Here is a 19482-nt window from a genome sequence, read left to right as displayed (position 1 = left end):
ATCCATTAGGTCCACATCTTCTACCGGGGTGCCTTGCAATCTGCTCCAAAGCACACCGTTCACCAAATCAACGTAGACTCCTAGACGAACAAGACATTCTGATCCTAAACACAAGGATGTGTATAGGCCTTTCACCACAGAAAAGTGATGAGTGAAAGTCTTAGAACCCAGGGTCAGCGAAAGGCTACAAACCCCAACAAGAGGCTTGACCCCCTGACCTGATATAGGTAGGTGAGTAGAGTGGCGCCGAACAAACGGAACTGATGTGGTTCGCTGAAGTTGACAGTAAAAAGATTCACTAATCATGGAGATGTCACTCTGGAGTAGCAGTTGTGCTTGAACTGGGACAGAACCGTGCAGGTGAACATCAACAAACAAGTCAGTATCATCCTGATGAAGTACAGCTAGTAGACGAGGATGAGAGGTCAAAGAACTGGAAACAGATGAGGTCGGGTCTTGGACAGTCTCTTGAGGTGGATCTGGCACGGGGAACGTAGACTTCAGAACAATCTCCAAATGGTCAGCCTGGAGAACAATGTCAGATATTTGTTCCTTGGGAACGCTGACAATCTCGCGGTCTGTGGGACCCCCTTCTGGAACATTGGCATACCGTAGCTCCAAAATGTGTGGATCCGCTGAACGCAGGAAATTTATTCGAATTGAAGTATCGTTTCGTTCCACAGTACTGGTAACCTGGGGAAGGCGTGTAGTTGGTACCTTTCCAAAAGGAAGGGGACGAGTCACCTGAGCCCAGACCACTTCTTGGACGTAATCCAAAATAGGCCGCAATCTCTTCAAAAGATCGTTTCCAATCAAGAACTCCTCTCCTGGACTAGTGGTAATAATCACTGGGTGTTTAACATTCATTTTGCCTAACTGCAAGGTCAGCCAAGTTTGACCAACTGTCTCAATGTTCTGATGTCCATATGCAACCAAAGACAAATCACTGGGAATAATCGACAGTGGATTCTGGGTACCCAGGGTAGTCTGCAAACGTTGGAATAGTCCCTGAGTGATCAAAGTCACTTCTGAAGCCGTATCAAGTAAACCGGGACAAGACAAAACCTGTTGGAGAAACAAAGGTAGAGTGAACCGTTGACCCATAGGCGTTAACCTACCCAAGAAATACTTGTGTGACTTAATGGAATCCCATGAAGGAAGCCACTCTGTGTCCTCAGATAATTCATTGGATTGTACCGGATCTATGTCTTGTGTAGCATCAGGAGATGTTGTTTGGACAGAAGATACAATAGTGGGTGGAAAAATTGGTTCTCGGACTAGTCATGCGTTATCATCCTCTAACAATTCGGGTGTGTCATCCAGGTCGTCTACTATGGAAGCCTGGGTGTCAGTTACTACAGACTTGACCACTCGAGTTCCAGAAGGCCTGTAACCGATATTGTTATCCATTCTCCTTGAGGTCTGTTCCTTTCTCGCGGGGACAGATGCTGCCAATTGTTTAGAAGTCAATTCCAGGGCAGAAATACGATCCACCACCTGAGCCAATTGTTCCATTATCACACTGAGGTCACTCTGCTTCTGTTGCTTATTGGGCCGTCTCTTCTTCTGTATCTTGGGTCCATCCCTATTGGGTGGTGCATCAGAAGAGGAAGTCTGGTCTGCTGGACGAGATGAAACAGGTCCTGGAGTGGAAACTACAGAGCTACTAGGTTCCAAAGCAAGTGAAGTCTGAACTGCGCATACACTCAGCTTAGGTTCCTTAGATCGTACTTTGGGCACCGGTTTCTCAGATTGGCCTGCAGGAACCCTGACTTTATGATCATAGAAATCCTCAGCTACGGCTAAGATCGATGAGTAAGAGGCCTTTTTCATACCAGCCACAACCACACTCATATATTCAGGCAAGGCTTTTGCAAAGAGAGATCGGAATTCTCCATACTCCAGTTCGTCCTCAGAAGGAGTCCTGTCTGGAAAGAAATGTCGTTTCAGACGGAAAGCAAATTCACGGGGATTTTCTTGGAGTCCACAACGCAAATGGAATGCAGCTTTGCGAGATTCAATGGAATCAGCGTATGTACCATAACGTCTTTTGAGTTGTTGTTCCACCTCTAACACATCCGAAGTACCAGTGATGATGGATCGCAACGTCTCAGAACACTCAGAAGCAAAGGACCAACGGAGTAAACGAAGCTTATCACTGTACTCTGTCACTGCATAAGTTTCAAAGAACTCATGTATTGAGGCCAAATGTGCTTCAATAGTTAGCTTAGTTCCCTCTCTAAAAGGTTCTATCATTTGTTTAAACATCTTCATTATCTGTACGTGATAGGGTGGTATAGTATAACCACCTCCTTTCTTTTGAGTTTCTTTCCCTGTTTCATTATTGTGCTGTAACCTTTGTGGAGTATGTTGTGAAATGTCTGGTGCTTTGGTGCCATCTGGTGGTTGTTTAGGCTCACTGTAAACTGACCTTACCGGATGAGGTTTAGAGTCAGAAGGTTCAGTGACGTCACAGGAAGTTGAGATAGACCTTACAGGGCGTGGTTGCTGCACTGGGCATGGTTGCTGCACTGGGCGGTCAGCTAGTGTCACTAATTTCTCAGGGCAGGGTTTGTTACTAGGCAACAAGTCATCTGCAGTAGAATCAGAACACTCCTGCGAATTCCTGTTCCCACCTCCCCCACTAGAACTGTAAAAAGAACGAAAGACTGTTCTAGGAGCTGGTGTAGGAAAATGAAGAGGCGACATAGGAAGAAAGGGAGCTGGAATATCCCTCTCACTACAAAAAGTAGCAACCTTGTCTTGCAAAACTTTCACATCAGTAGCTAACGCAGTTCTCTGGGAGGATATAGCTTGAACATTCTGGCACAGAGCCAAATTATCGGCATCTGCCTGATATAGGTCAGTTAGCTGTGTGACCTGTAACTCACTTTCGGAAAGTCGGTTCTGAGACTCAACAAAGTCCGCTTGTAAGGCACATAATTGCCTGTCAGCACGGGCTGCCTTATCATTAGACAGACGTTCGGTAGCGTCTAACTTTTCACCCAAACAAACATAAGCAGAAGTTACGTCTGCAAGTTCATTCTGCAATCTTGATACAAGCTTGGCATGATCTTTCTGACAAGTAGATAAAGAAAGCTGTAAATCTGCCTTCTGAGCCCGGACAGTATTAAGTTGCGTCACTAAAGATGTACACTTAACACAAGAAATATCCACTGTTCTTTTTTTCTGACTTTCAAGTTCAGCATTCAACTCAGAACATTGATGTCGTAACTCAGACATCACCTGATCAAAGTCGGAATGTTGATCTTCACAATTAGAAGCTAACAGTTCAAGGGAATCATTACGAGTCCGTTCTGCCTGCAAAGAATTTTTACAATCCTCTAATTGCTCATATAAATCACTCTGAAGCTGACGTTGTTGAGATAAACTAGCAGAGACAGAAGTTTTAAAAGCAAACAACGCACAGATGAGCTCTGAATAATTTTCTCCTGTAGGCTTAGTACGAGCATGTAGGAGACGCTGCAATACTGAACAGTACGCCTGATTAGAGTCCTCTATATCTGCATGTAATAAACGAACAAGGTCAGAAAAATACACATCAGAATCTTGCTGTTTTAACACTTGCACAGCTAATTTCTGAAAAACATCCTTTTCAAGAGCATGCCACGAAATCTGAGTTTCAGTGTCAACAGACATGGCTACGGTCGTAAATTAGAAACCTAGATATCCCGGCAAACGAGCCCCCAAAATCTGTAGAAGGATTTATGGTTCACTTAGCAGTATTATAAACACGTTACGTCTCTGTTAAGTGGTCTAGAGAAAACCATAATCTCTTATTCAAGTCCAAATATCATGGTCTAATTATACGACACAAAACCCAGGCTAATGAGAAATATCTTTATTATGAAAATAGAAAAATATAATTCACAAGCCAGCTGCAGAATCTAAGTATTGTTCAAAATATCTAATTACACAAATGAAACTCAGTACATGATTATCACACTCTAATGGTTAGACAATTAAGTAAAACTTCTTGTTACACACACACACTATTCCTTATAATAATAATCCCTGATTAGCAAATGATTATATTATCACCCAGGTAACTTTTCAACCCTTTACCTATCACAAATGATTCCTATCTAATTCCCAAGCTAATAAAAGTAATTTCCGTATGCTCACCCTTAATTAGCCTCTCCGGCACAATTAGGTGGAAGAGAAAACTTCTTGTCAGCTGGAAGACGTCAGGAATACCGTTGTAAAAGTTACATGTGTTGAAAATCCTTGATGAGGCTATAAATCATCAGCAATAAGTTCCGTTTATCTGTGCTAAGTTCAGAACAGTTTTTAAATGTCCGAATTTCTATCTCTTAGGCAGAGAATCACACGAGGTAACTTACAGGTCTAATTATTGAAAGAAAAAGTTTACAATTAGAACATCTGTGAGCAGATCTGAGCTTCCCCGGACCTTATCACAGACTAACTAATTATTAATTAATTAGCACCTTTCTTTTCTTGAATCTCATCAGATGACTTCCTCGGACCAATCCAGAAACAGAACTTGATGAATAGCCTTTCTGTATAAAGTATCATATATGCTGGAAGACCCAGGGCCGTTAGACAGATAAGAACAGAATAATTTCTTCAAGATTCACACTGTCCCATTATTAAAGCACAGATGAATGCCCTTGAATAGCAACATTCGGGTACATCCCCATAATGCATCTGGCAGAAACTGCAAAGCTGTGTAATTCTTACTTCTTGCAAAATTCATGCTTGAAAGTTGCTTGCAGAGAGAGATTCTTGAAACAATGGTTCAGGCTTGATGACATCATGGAGGCCTAACCTTCAGGTGTGAATACGGAAATATCCCTACAGACCTCCCTTAACTGAAGGGAGAAGGCCATTCACCGTTCCATGGGGAGGTGGATGGTCTTGTCCCCATGCCTGCGGTGAGCACTTTTTTCTCCCTCCACTGTTTCAGCGGGTTACCCGCGGCTAGCCGTGGGTAACAGCCACCGTATCATTCTCTAGTTCAAACCCAGCCCTGCTCCTTGTGACCCTGGGCAAGTCACTTAATACTTCATTGCCCCAGGTGAATTAGTCATATTGTGAGTCCACTGGGACAGATGGGGAGAAATACTTGAGTACCTGAATGTAAACTACTTAGGCTATAAGTGGTGTATAAATACTAAAATAAATAAATAAGTAAATAAATAAAATTAATAATTATTATAGAAAGGTTTGAGTACTTTGTTAGAGTAACGACTAATGGATAATATACACTATGATTTGATGGCATGAACTTTGCTGGCAGGTCTGCATACGGGTGGAGTTTGGGTGAACTATGGGCAGAGCTCAAAAGAACTTGTATAAATTGGGATCACATCTCACCAGTTTTGAAACTACACTGGTTGCCCATTGAATATAGGATCTGATATAAGATATTTTTGATGGTGTTTAAGATACTAAACAAACAGACTTCAGTAGCTTTGGCTACCAAATTACATCTTTCCTGACCAGTAAGACTGTTGAGGTCAGCAGAGGTAGTGTTACTGGTTAGTACCCAAGAAAAATATCTGGGTGTCATTGTAGACAATACGATAATACCTTCCACCCATGTGGTGGCAGCCAAAAAAGCAAACAAGATGCTAGGAATTATTAAAAAAGGGATGGTTAACAAGACTAAGCATGTTATAATGCCTCTATATCGCTCCATGGTGTGACCTCACCTTGAGTATTGCGTTCAATTCTGGTTGCCTTATCTCAAGAAAGATATAGCAGAACTAGAAAAGGTTCAAAAAAGAGCGGCCAAGATGATAAAGGGGATGGAACTCCTCTCGTTTGAGGAAAGATTAAAAAGGTTAGGACTCTTTAGCTTGAAAAAGAGATGGTTGAGGAGAGATATGATTGAAGTTTACAAAATCCTGAGTGATATAGAACAGGTACAAGTTGATCGATTTTTTACTCCATTAAAATTTACAAAGACTAGGGGACACTTGATGAACTTACAGGGAAATACTTTTAAAACCAAAAGAAGGAAATATTTTTTTCATTCAGAGAGTAGTTAAGCTCTGGAATGCGTTACCACAGGTTGTGGCAAGAGCTGTTAATGATACTGGCTTTAAGAAAGGTTTGGACAATTTCCTAGAGGAAAAGTCCTTAGGTTGTTATTGAGACAAACATGGAGGAAGCCACTGCATACACTGGATTGGTAGCATGAAATGTTGCTACTTTTTAGGGTTTTGCCAGGTACTAGCAACCTGGATTGGCCTCTGTGAGGACAGGCTACTGGGCTATATGGACTATTGGTCTGACCCAGTAAGGCTGTTCTTATGTTCTTAATTCATTCAAATTGGTAAGATTGAAAGAATACATAAATACTATTTTTTACATCTCAGGTCCTAAATTGTAGAATATGTTACCATTATCTGTGAGGATGGAGCAGGATGTAAAAAGGCATATTCTCAAGCTAAAAAGCCCTAACCGTTTTAGTCTTTCCTCATACGAGAGGAGTTCCATCCCCTTTATCACCTTGGTCGCTCTTCTTTGAACCTTTGTAGGCAGAGTGCAACACACAAGATTAGATTAGATTACGAGTGTTCCTGATGCCTAAATCATCGCATTTTCATTATAGAATTATGTGTAACAGTTTTATATGTGGAATAGTGTTAATGTCCAAACCCAGACTAGTGACAAATGACTCAGATATCATGAAAAGACAATGTATAAAATAATAAACACTTTCAATAATGGTTGATGCTGTGATGTCCTATAATGTGATATAAGGACGGAAAAAGCCTCAGAAAAGGGCCCTCCCACCTCCACTGAAGTGGTTTGTTAAAGGTGGTTGAGCGGTCATCTCATTGGCAAAAAACCTTCAATGTAATAAAAACCTTATGCTGTACTTCACTAATGAAAAACAAAAGATAGAAGAAAAACTTTTCAACCTATCTTCAGCTGATCGGTACACCTTCGGTGGAGGTGGGAGGGCCCTTTTCTGGGGCTTTTTCCTTCATTATAGGACATCACAGCATCAACCATTATTGAAAGTGTTTATTATTTTATTTCATACCCAGACTAGTGCCCACCTATATTGATATTAGGCATTTGTTTCTAAGGAATAAGAAAAATAAACACTGTCAACAACTATTTTCATCAGCTGCATTATACACCAAAAATAAAGGGATCAACTGACAATAATAGGCAACTAAAAATACTGAAATATAAAAAAATACAAGCACGATAATAATAGGAAGGAAAAAAGAACCTCAGAATTTTGTAATCATTTCCATTGAAGGATTCATGTATTCTATATTATTCATGTATTCTACCCTATAGTATTGTAGATTTGGATATTATCCATAAAGAAGCAAACTTTTCCCTTTAGCCCTTTTGCAATATTGATTACAAAAATGCCGAAATGAACATTAAAAAGAACTTTTCAGGTGTATAGCGCTTTCCCTCAACTACTCCTCACTGAATTCTTTAAACAATATCATGCACTTCTTTACTGTTACCTCCAAAAAGGGCTCCTTTCAAAGTACGTCCTGTGGTCAATAGCATGGGATCAAGGGCCATTTTATCAGTGAAAGGAGCTACTCCGACGATTACAGTGGTTCCATATCCAGAATGGGAAGACTTCAGGGCTTCTATCTGATATGCAAAGAAAAATGGGAAACTTTGCAAAGGCGGTAATGCATCCTCTCTATAAGATATAATCCCAAACAACTTTTAATTTAAAAAACATATTGTCGATCTTAAGATACATTTTAATGCATTTTTTTTTCTGCCAGCAATTAACAGAAAAGGAAATACATTTCTATCTAAATTTCGTAATATTTTTTTCTTTTTATGCAGACACCTGTAACCTGTATTCACCCCTCTCCCTCCACAGTACAGTCCTTACTCAAGTTTACTATAGATAAGTTTGAAATGCAATCCTTCCGATATTCAGATAGCAGTACTCATCCTTTTTATACCCCCCTCACCCGGGCTGTATTCAATGCCAGGCCATATCCGGGCAGCAATGTTGAATGTCCAGTTGTGTTTTGCCAGTTAAAGTGTACACGAATAAGTGCAATATTCAACCCTTAAACATAGAAGATGAACCATTTTAAAGTAGGGTTACCTTCATATGCAGCCCAATTTATATCCAAGTTTCCAAGTTTATTTTATACTTGATATACCATCTATCAAAGGTTACCTAGATGGTTTACAACACTAAATTTAAAAAAGAAAAAAAAAAAAAAAGGGAGGCATTCCTAGTTAAAATAACGAGGACAGATCTGACAAAGACATATGGTCATAAAGGGGTCCGTGGGTGAGGAGGAGTAAAGTACATCGAGATAAAATAAATTAAAAGGGAGGTAAAAGGGGGGGTGGTAACAATAGGGGGGGAGAGTGCTTCGTAAAAGTGGTTCATGGGTATTACTCTGTTTGGCTACAAGTGTTGATGAAACTTTTTTTTCATGTCTGGTAGGCATCCCTAAATAGGAAGGTCTTTAATTTGCATTTGAATTTGTCAAGGGATTCCTCAAGTCTAATATCTGAGGGAAGAGCATTTCATAAGGAGGCGGCAGTGACAGAGAATATAGTATTGCACATGTAGAATAGTTTTCTTATGGATGGGATAAGGTTAAGGGCTGAATACTGGCACTTAACTGCATAAGTGCCAACTCTGTCCCTGGAACACCCACAAGTTAGCTGATTTTGGCTTTGGCTATAAACCAGGATAATTTCTAGGGTAATTTGCATGTTGGCAATACACTGCAATTTGGTATAAGGTGGGCTAGGGAGGACGATGACGGGACAAAAGCGCGCGAGGACAGAGGCGCGCCGACAAACGAGCGCTGACAATTCAGCGCCGAAGAAAAACCTTCTTTTAAAGGGCTCCGACAGGGGGCGTGGTGGGGGGAACTCCCCACTCTACTTAATAGGGATCGCGCTGGCTCACGCTGCCATGTTGGGGGGTGTGGGGGTGTAACCCCCCTACATTATACTGAAAACGTAACTTTTTCCCTAAAAAATAGGGAAAAAGTTAAGTTTCCAGTATAATGTGTAGGGTTACAACACCCCAAACCCCCCCAACGCCAGCGCGAGCTCTATTAAGTAAAGTGGGGGATTCCCCACCAACACCCCCTGTCGGAGCCCTTTAAAAGAAGGTTTTTCTTAGCACTATAGCAAAACCAAAAAAAACCCACATAGAGATCAGACTACAAAAAACATGGAATAAATTGCTGCTCTATAAAAATATCAACAAGAGACCATACATCAGTAAATTCATAGCTATTGACTCTGCCAGCCTCCGCCCCCTCTGACATCAACTTTCAGTTCCAGAGTGGGGTCTGATGGAGCCAATGGATGCACGTATACGGTCCATTGCCCCACAATCACACCACACACCCTTCTTACTGCCTGGAGGAGGGGGAGCTCTGATAGGAGGGGGAGCTCTGACAGGAGGGGGTGCTCCAACCCAAGTATCAGCAAGTTGAGTATGCCACTACACTGGAGATTCCCATTTAGAAGCCCCAATGCTGCGTGGTGACAGACTATTCTATAAGGGAATCCGGGCATTCAAATTCCGTTATAGAATACTGCAACCTGGTATCCAGTGCACCTTACATTTATGTGCCAAAGTTACATCTGCCAGAGACCCAGTATAACTGCAATCACATAAATAAGAATGTAAGAATAGTCTTACTGGGTCAGACCAATGCCTCATCAAGCCCAGTAGCCCGTTCTCACGGTGGCCAATCCAGATCCCTAGTACCTGGCCAAAACTCAAGGAGTAGCAACATTCCATGCTACCAATCCCAGGGCAAGCAGTGGCTTCCCTCATGTCTTTCTCAATAGCAAACTATGGACTTTTCCTCCAGGAAATTGTCCAAAACTTTCTTAAAACCAGCTACGCTATCCGCTCTTACCACAACCTCTGGTAATGCGTTCCAGAGCTTAACTATTCTCCGAGTGAAAAAATATTTCCTCCTATTGGAGCTTACATAACTTCAAGTTCAAGTTCAAGTTTATTTAATTCTTAATATATCGCCTATATAAACATTCTAGGCGATGTACATAATATATTAAAACATAGAAACATTAATATACTTTAAAAACAACAAATTTCAATAATGACTAACAAGAAAGCGGGGAAAAAGGGGACAAAGTTACAGTAAGGGCATAGGAAAAAAGGGAAAAAACAAAAGGTTGGGTAAATTGTTACAAGGCACTCTTTATGAATATTAATAGTGCTGAAAAATTGGCGCTAAGCACTATTCTATAAAAGGAACTACTCCACGCATCCCTCCTACTGCCTGGAGGAGTGGGGGGGGGGGGGGCGGCGGTGAGCTCTGTCTAGAAGAGGAGATGCTTCAACCCAGGTAGCCAGCAAGCTGGGTTACACCACTGCACTGGATATTTCCATTTAGGAGCTCCAATGCTGCATGGTAACAGATTATTCCATAAGATTCAAGTTCAATTTATTTAACATACCGCAAATATAAAACCAGAGTTAAAATCTAAGCTGTTTACAATGAATAAGGGCATCCAGGCACTCAGATTCCATTATAGAACACTGCAACCCTGTATCAGTGCACCTTACTTAGGTGTCAAAGTTACACCAGGAAAACAGGAGATGCTAACTTCCCAATACTTGGAAAGTGGAGAACAAAACAGCAAAGGAGACTCTGGTGCTCAATACCCTTTTATTTATATATCAAGACTCGACATGATCATGTTTCAGCCCCAAATGGGCCTGCCTCAGGAGTCTGTGAAGCATAAAAAGATGGCTCTGAGAGCCGACGTACCATCTTTGTATGCTTCACAATATTGGTCTTTGATTGACTTAGAAGAATTTTACACTTATCACCACTCTGACTCCAGACTCCTGAGGCAGGCCCATTTGGGGCCGAAACACGATTGTGTCGCGTCTTGATATATAAATAAAAGGGTATTGAGCACCAGAATCTCCTTCGCTGTTTTATTCTCCACTTTCCAAAGTTACAACAGCCATAGCTCCAGTATAATTGCAGTCACATAAATGCATCAGGAACTCACATAACTTCTATAAATAGTGATGAAAAATCATCACGAAGCGTTATTCTACAGTATAAAAGGAATTCTAGGATGAGTGCTTAAAGCACCCAACTTAGCAGGCAGAATTTTTGCCTGCTAAAACCTGCTAATGCCAGAGGAGGAAATATTTTTTCACTCAGAGAATAGTTAAGCTCTGGAACGCGTTGCCAGAAGATGTGGTAAGAGTGGTTAATTTAGCTAGTTTTAAAAAAGGTTTCTAGAGGAAAAGTGCATAGTCTGCTGTTGAGACAGATATGGGAGAAGCCACTGCTTGAACTGGATTGGTAGCACAGAATGTTGCTACTATTTGGGTTTTTGCCTGGTACTTGTGACTTGGATTGGCCTCCGCGGAAACGAGATATTGGGCTAGAAGGACCATTAGTCTGACCCAGTAAGGCTATTCTTATGTTCCAAAGCACGCAAATCATTGTATTTTATAATATCGCACATAACCTCTAGGAACACCATCCTGATCTGCCCATACTGCCATGGCCATGCCCTTTTTGAGTTATGTACTAGAAAAGTTAGGCGCGGATGTGATAAGAATAGAGCCTAGGGCAGATGTGAGCGCAAATCCAAATTGGTGGCAATTAAGTCTGATTATTGATTGTTAATGTCTCGTTAACTAATTGGCTTGCCCGCGTCTGACCAGCACATTCAAATTCACATACCTAAGTTTTAGCGACCTATATAGAATCTGGGAGTTATGTAGTAGCAGACCCTACACACTGCTCTCTCATGCTCCGCCCATGCGTACACCCCTTGCATTTGCACACCATGCCAGTTATGAGAGCCACTATAGAATAATGAGTTAAGTGCCCTGCCAGCACTTTCACGGGTAAGAATACACACTGTGTATACTTTTTTTTTTGGGGGGAGGGAGTGTAAAGTATCGTACATTCTGTTTTAATTTTGTTATGTGCATTTTCTTATAACCCACATACATTTTGGAGTGTGTGGGATATAAATGTTTTAAAATAAAATAAACAAACATGCTAGTATTTTGCAATTTTATGTGCAAGGGTGGAGGGCAGGGGTATTATGAGGGGTTGCCCACTCATAGAATTGTTCCCGTATTTTAAAAATCTTATGTGTGAATTTTCCAGATGGAAATGAATTGGCCATAATTATACATAAATTATGAAGAGGGGCCAGAGCATTCCATGGAGGAGGGCCTAAATTTTTCAGATAGTGGAGGTACTTGGCCGTTATTCATGTAATAATCCATATAATTCAGATGGCAGAACTAGCAGTCTTAACCTGGATAACTTATATGCATAAAGCTAGGACAGCATATTCAGCTGTCTACTTATATGAATAGCTTCGCTGAAAATCTTTATAAATTTATATACAAACTTTTTACCCTGAGTATCCATGACAACATACCATGGAATCAGTTTGCCCAATGCATTCAAATGAATAGTGCACTCCGCCATTGGTCATTTCAGTCAGCACTTCATGAATGGGCTTGTCGTTATCCTGAGGGCTGATGCAGTCAGTGGCCCCTAATTCTTTAGCCTTTGCAAACTTGGTCTTGTTGATGTCAACTCCAATAATTCTGGCAGCTCCAGCTACTTTGCAGCCAATGAGAACCGAAAGGCCCACTCCTCCCAAACCAAACACCGCACAGGTAGAACCAGGTTGCACCTAAACAGTAATAATAAGCAGTATGAGTGTATTAGAAAAAGCAAAAACTGAAGCTTGCAAAGAAAATTGGATGAAAAACATCAGAACTAAAGAGAGAATTATATAAAGAAGGAAGTAGGACATAGGCTCAGCAAGAGTAAGGATAATGCATTTTGATATATCACTACTACTACTACTTATCATTTTTACAGTACTGAAATGCGTGTGCAGCGCTGTACATGTAACATTCAATTGATGCTCCCTGTTCAGAAGAGCTTACAATCTAATTTGGACAGACAGACAGGACATCTCAGGGCTGGCAGAAAGAATGATAAAATGGGTACAGGTATCTGATGGTAAGTGGGAGTTAAGAGTTGAAAGCAGCTTCAAAAAAGTGGGCTTTTAGCTTGGATTTGAAAACTGCTAGAGACGGAGCATGACGTATTGACTGGCAGCCTGTCCCAAGCATACATATGATACGGCACAACAAGAAAGAAGGAATGGTCTGGAGTTGGGGGTGGAGGAGAAGGGTACAGATAACAGGGACTTAGGGGAAGATAAGTGAGGAGAGATATTGAGGGGCTACAGAGTGATTGTACTTGTAAGTCAGTAAGAGGAGTTTGAACGGTATCCGGAAATGAATGGGGAGCCAATGACCTTGAGGAGAAAGATAATGTGAGCATGGTGGCTCTCAAGGAATATGATTCGTGCCACCCATCTGTGGTACAAAGTGGTTTACATATTATATATAAGTACTTTATTATTATAATAAAGATACAGGCGGGTTTTTACAAAGCTGCACTATCAAGCAGCACACGGCAAAAGCCATACTGCCCATAGGAATAGAATGGGCGGCTTGGTATTTAGTGTGCACTGCTCGACAGTGCATCTTTGTAAAAGGGACCTGATAGAGAACTAATGAAGCCATTACTGAAGCTCATATATTGTAACACCATTGCACACATGTTATTGTAACATCACTACTAGAGCTCATGCAAACCACTCAGAATTGATTCCCCGCTCATTAGGAGCAGTATAGAAGCTTCCAAAAACAATAGACTATAGGAGGGAGATATGTGTTAGTTGAGGACTATCCGTTATATCGAGGGGAATGATCTACGGCTCACAATGGTGTAAGTATCCTTACCTTGGCAATATTGACTGCAGATCCATAACCAGTAGAAAATCCACAACCAATCAGGCAGACTTTGTCCAGAGGTGCCTTAGCATCAATTTTGGCACACGCAGATTCCTGCAGAATTGTGTATTCAGAGAAGGTGCTTATGCTTGCCATCCTGTGAATCTGCTTGCCTTTGCATGTAAATGTGATTTTCTTGTCCTCTGGACTACGAGGTTTATCAGCACTGTTTAAACAGACAAATCAACAACTTAACTGACATATTTCAGTAATTTGAATTTATTGAAAAATAATAGAAAAATGTACAAATGGGAAGCAGTGATGCTCACCTGTAGTTTAAACACAGATTAGTATTGGGATTTTGGCAGCAGACACATTCCCCACACTGAGGCATAAAGAGTGGGATGACTTTATCGCCTGAAAAAAAAGATGGAGAGGAAACACTGTTTAATAACTTTCCAAAATTTAGAGGTGACATTTGCTACAAAACTCTAGTGTAACTAACACAGAGGGAGAGTTACTAAGCTGCGGTAAAAAACACACTTTTAACCCTCTATTTGGCATTGTTTCTCAGAAATAACATGGGTTTCTATGGCTCTTATGGTGGCACTGTTACTCTCCTTCAAAATCAAGTTACGTAAAGCAGCCGTTTCCACCATCTGCCAATTAAAGGGTTAACACAGCAAAACTTACAGTTCCATGTTTTAAAAAATGGAGAGTTCTTTTACTTTAAATTTTCCTTTTTGGTGGGCAAATCTGTGTTCTAGTTACAAATATGAAAAAATGAATGCAGAATTTTTGGGGAATAATAAGGTATTTAAGTTAGTGTGGGGCCCGTTAGCAGCTTTTGTTGCATCTATTTAAGAAATGTAGATATATATTTATGTCTTATATCTCTTTTAAATTAGATTTGGTTCCCTTACACATCGGATACTGCATATATATTTGCAAATATGTTTATATTTCTGAGTTATACAGGGTTGGGGGTAATGATGTCTTTTAATTTCTGTAGTTCAAAAGTGCTTTGTAATGGTTTGATATGTTTCAGATGTATATATTTATGTTGCACTGTTCATATTGGAAAATAATAAAATTTATTTTAAAAAAAAAGTAGAATTCAGAACTGAGATGTCCAGATCAGGTCAAGTTTCACCAGTATTTTTAGATCAGAATCTGCTGAAGTAGAGGCTGTTTTAAAATACAGGAGACCTGGACATTCATGCTCTTATCCTCAGATTCTATATACAGTGACTAAAATTGCATGTAAAAATCTGCACCTGTTCCGATTTGCATGCCCAACTTAGTTAACAAGTTAATCTGTGCTGATAATTACTGCTACTAGTTCTACTTATCATTTCTATAGCGCTGCTAGATGTTGAGGTAGCGCTGTCTGGTGTGAACAGCAGGGTGTGGCAGAGACCTTTCCAAGGCTGGACGAATCACCTCCGTCTCTCCCTCCTCCCATCTGCCATACCAACCCTCCACCAAACCAGGCCACTTTTTCTTCCTTCTCTGAAACCACAGGGGAAACTACAGTTTCTCTCCTCCAAACTCACCACCTGTTCCTACGATCCCATCCCTTCCTGTCTACTGATCACCATCTCTCCTACTATCATCCCCACCATTTGCCATATCTTCAACCTACCCCTCTCTACTGCGACTGTACCCAATGCCTTCAAACACACCGTAGTTACGCCGCTCCTCAAAAAAACCCTCGCTAGACACTACATGCCCCTCCAATTATCACCCCGTCTCCCTCCTCCCTTTCTTATACAAGCTACTTGAACGTGCTGTTCACCACTGCTGTCTTGATGCTCTTTCATCTCAAGCTATTCTTGAGCCCCTTCAAGTGGTCTTTCACCCTCTCCATTCTATGGAAACTGCTCTTGCTAGAGTCTCCAATGGCCTGCTCCTTGCCAAATCCAAAGGGCACTACTCCATTCTCATCCTCCTTGATCTATCTGTGGCGTTTGACGCTGTAGATCACTGCCTACTCATTGATACGCTGACCTCGCTTGGATTTCAGGGCTCTGTTATTTCATGGTTTTATTTCCACCTTTCTCATCGCACTTTTAGGATCCTCTTCTGTTGCCATTCCACTATCAGTCAGTGTAACTCAGGACTAGAGGTCTGCACGGAATGGGGATCGCGGGGATCCCGCAGGAATCCCCCCTAACCCACGGGACTCCCACGGGGAACCCCTCTGGCCAACGGGACTCCCACGGGGTTGAAAGGCTTAGGAAGCAGGGTTCGTCCATATAATATAATGGACATGTCAGCCTTAGTAAAAGAGGGTTTTTTTAAGTTAATTACCTGAACAGAAAACAAAAAAAGGGTTCCACCAAAGAGATTCCACAAAGAAAACAGCAGTGCAAACACAAATGAAACTGTGGAATTGATGATCCTGTCAGAAGTAATTGCTGCTTTTTATGTGGAAGGGCGGGGAAGGAGGTAATTCCTTGCGGGGATGGTTGGGGACAGAGAGGATCCTGACGGGGACGGGCGGGGATGGGTGGAATTTCTGTCCCCGTGCAACTCTCTTCTCAGGACTCAGTCCTGGGACCTCTTCTTTTCTCCAACAACACTTCATCCCTTGGAGCTCTAATCTCCTCCCACAGCTTCAGGTACCATCTCTATGCTGCCAACTCACAAATCTACCTCTCTATGCCTAAAATTTCTACGGCAATCCAGGTCTGAGTCTCAGCCTGCCTGTCTGACATTGCTACACGGATGTTTCACCATCATCTAAAGTTAAACATGGCCAAGACGGAACACCTTATCTTTACTTCTAAACCTGCCTCTCCTCTCCCTACATTCTCTAGTTTGGTGGATAATGCTCTTATCCTCCTTGTTTCATTGGTGCAGAATCTCAGGGTCATCTTTGACTCATCTCTGTCCTTCTCTTTGCATATCCAACAAAGTGCCAAAACTTATCGCTTCTTTCTATACAACATCGCTAAAATCCAGAGTTTCTTTTCTGAGCACGCTGCCAAGACCATTATCCATACCCTCATCACCTCTCACCTGAATTACTGCAACATGCTTCTCATGGGTCTCCCACTAACCCATCTCTCCCCCTTTCAGTCTGTTCAGAATTCTGCTGCCTGCCTCGTATTCTGACAGGGTTGTTATGCTTATGCTACCCTTCTCCTCAAGTCACTTCATTGGTTCCCTGTCCACTTCTGATAAAAACAAAAACTGTGGATACAGATGTTCTGGAGATAATTTATTAAACACCGACATATAAAACCATGAAAATTAAATTTAAAAAGTACAATGATAAAAAAAATTTTGCTATAAAAATCCAACGGACCCTACACGGTCCATGTTTCGGCGAACACGCCTTCCTCAGGGGTCCAATGGTTTGCAAACTCACATATAAAGAATTGGACTGAAAACAGTCTATTGTCTTTAAACATGTGAGCAAAGAACACCGCAGACAAGCTGAAGTAAATTTCAAACTCCTCTTACTGACCTACAAGTATGCTCACTCTGCAGCTCCAATCTCTCTCCTCTCTTATGTCTCCCTAGCCCCTGCCCCGGGAACTCTGCTCATCAAGTAAGTTTCTCTTGTCTGTACCCTTCTCCTCTACTGCCAACTCCCGACTTTCTGCATGAGTTAGTGGTAAAATAACATATCTTAATAGCTAAGTCCCTAAGTGTTTCAATCTATCAATATCAAACATTCTTTCTTGAACTACAGGGATTTCTTTGAAGCTTGGGTAACATAAATCATATTCAGATGGACAGAGTTGATTTATTTAAAGAGTATCACATACCTGAAGCAAACCTTTTACAATAAATAAAAAACCATGCATGTTTGTAGATAGAAAATTATGAAAAGGAGAAAGGGAGTAGACTCAGAAGTAACATACATGCTTCTTCACAGAAAGAATACACCTCCCATTGATAAGGCCAGAGGTGAAGCAGAATGTTGAAATTGTTAATCAAATCCAGAAAGCTGCTGCTGCCCTAGTAAAAGTGTGTACTATAATAAGTCATGCCTGGTTTCACGCTGGTTACACCTTCTCCAACACTCTCAACAATTCCAGCTGCTTCATGCCCCAAAATGATTGGGAATTCTATATTACTGAAGTAGCCATGGAGCGCATGTTCATCTGTGCCGCAAATCCCAGTGGCTGCAATCTGCATGGAAAAATGAAAACAAATATTCTATTGGCTTTTTCATTTATCACTGGCAGTTGTCTTACAAAAAGGGGGTAGATTCAGGCCCTGAGTACTGAATCACTGTTCCAAATTATGCAGGAGTCCTGCCAGCGGGTGGTGCTGTTTCACTACTACATTTTCCATTGTGAGAAACAGGCAAGTTCTGCAGGACTCTAGGGAACCTAGCAATTGAAAACACAATATTGAAGCACCAGTTCCTACTGGTAGCCATACTGTGCGGAGGATGCCCACTCAGCTTAGAGGAAACAGTGCACTGAATCTCAAGTTGGTGAATGGTAGATGAATACATAGGCATCAGAACGGGGGAGGTCACAAGGGCCATGGCCTCTCCAAAAATCGGCAATTGGAAGTATGCTCTCCTGACCCCCCCACCTACCACCTCCCCGCGGCTGTAATTTAAAATCTTTGGACAGCCCATGGCACAATGAAGCGAGCCTCCCGCTGTCAGCCTGCCCCAGAGGTGTTCTTTCTGCAGAACTTCCTATTCCTGAGTAGGCAGGACGCTGCAGAAAGAACACTTCTGGGGCAGGTCGACAGTGGGAGGCTTGCTTCATTGTGCCAAAGACTGCCCGAAGATTTTAAATTACAGTGGCAGGGAGGTGGTAGGTGTGGGGGTCGGGAACTGGGGAAAGGTTGTACCACAGAATCCAGCTGAGAGGGAGGGGGGGAGAAGGGCTGGAGTTGGGAATGAGGGAAGGATAGATGCTGCACGGGGTGGGGGGGTAGGGGTTGGGAAAGAAAGAAGGACAGATATTGCATGGACTGGAAGGAGTTTGGGAAGGTATGGAAGAATAGATGATGCACGGGCTGCAAGGAGGTTAGGAAAGCAAGGAGGACAGAAATTGTATGGACTGGAAGGGGTTTGGGGAGGCAGGGAAGGACAGATGCATGGGCTGGGGGTTGGGAAAGACAGATGCACAGGCTGGGAGTTAGGAAGGGAGGGAAAGAGAGATGTATGGGTGGGATGGTGGGAAGGGAGGGAAAGAGAGATGTATGGGTGGGATGGTGGGAAGGGAGGGAAAGAGATATTGTTGGTGGGTGAGGGAAGAGAAAAAGAGAATTGGACATAGGTGTGTGGAGTGGGAGGGAAAGAGAGATGCTATACATGAGAAAAGGAAGAAAGAGGGAAATTGTTGGACATGATAGGGGTGGGAGGAGGGAGGGAGAAATGTTACACTAGGAGGGAGGAGAGATGACTCAAAGAAGAGAGAGATGTCATATTCTGGAGAAGGATGATGGAAGTAGGGAAGAGAGATATCAGACCACTAGAATGGGAAGGAGAGAGAGATACCAGACTAGGGAATGGAAGGAAAGGAGAGAGGAGAGATGCCCTATTGTGGGAAGGAGAGGAAAGAGATGCTAGACTGCAGGAAGGAGAGGAGAGAGATGCTAGACCTCAGAAAGGAAAGGAGAGGAGAGGAGAGAAGGAAAAGGAGAAAGATGTTAGACCACAGGAAGAAGGAGGGAAGGAGAAAGATATTCCAAACCATGGG

The 19482-nt window shown here is 42.0% G+C and overlaps 1 protein-coding gene across 2 annotated transcripts in view; it reads right to left on the bottom strand.

Moving 5' to 3' along the window:
• The window catches only part of LOC117366111 (alcohol dehydrogenase 1A-like), an 81868-nt gene that overhangs the window by 16387 nt on the left and 45999 nt on the right, over nt 1-19482 (bottom strand). For both annotated transcript variants that reach the window (XM_033957247.1, XM_033957239.1), the window contains exons 3-7: nt 17806-17947; nt 14131-14218; nt 13811-14027; nt 12424-12684; nt 7485-7620 (exon numbers count right to left, since the gene is read on the bottom strand). In XM_033957247.1, the coding sequence (XP_033813138.1) occupies nt 7485-7620; nt 12424-12684; nt 13811-14027; nt 14131-14218; nt 17806-17947 (844 nt within the window). The remainder of the gene's footprint in view (nt 1-7484; nt 7621-12423; nt 12685-13810; nt 14028-14130; nt 14219-17805; nt 17948-19482) is intronic.

This window comes from Geotrypetes seraphini, chromosome 1 (assembly GCF_902459505.1).
Source record: "Geotrypetes seraphini chromosome 1, aGeoSer1.1, whole genome shotgun sequence".
Lineage (NCBI taxonomy): Eukaryota > Metazoa > Chordata > Amphibia > Gymnophiona > Dermophiidae > Geotrypetes > Geotrypetes seraphini.
This window is presented reverse-complemented; position numbering and strand designations above follow the sequence as displayed.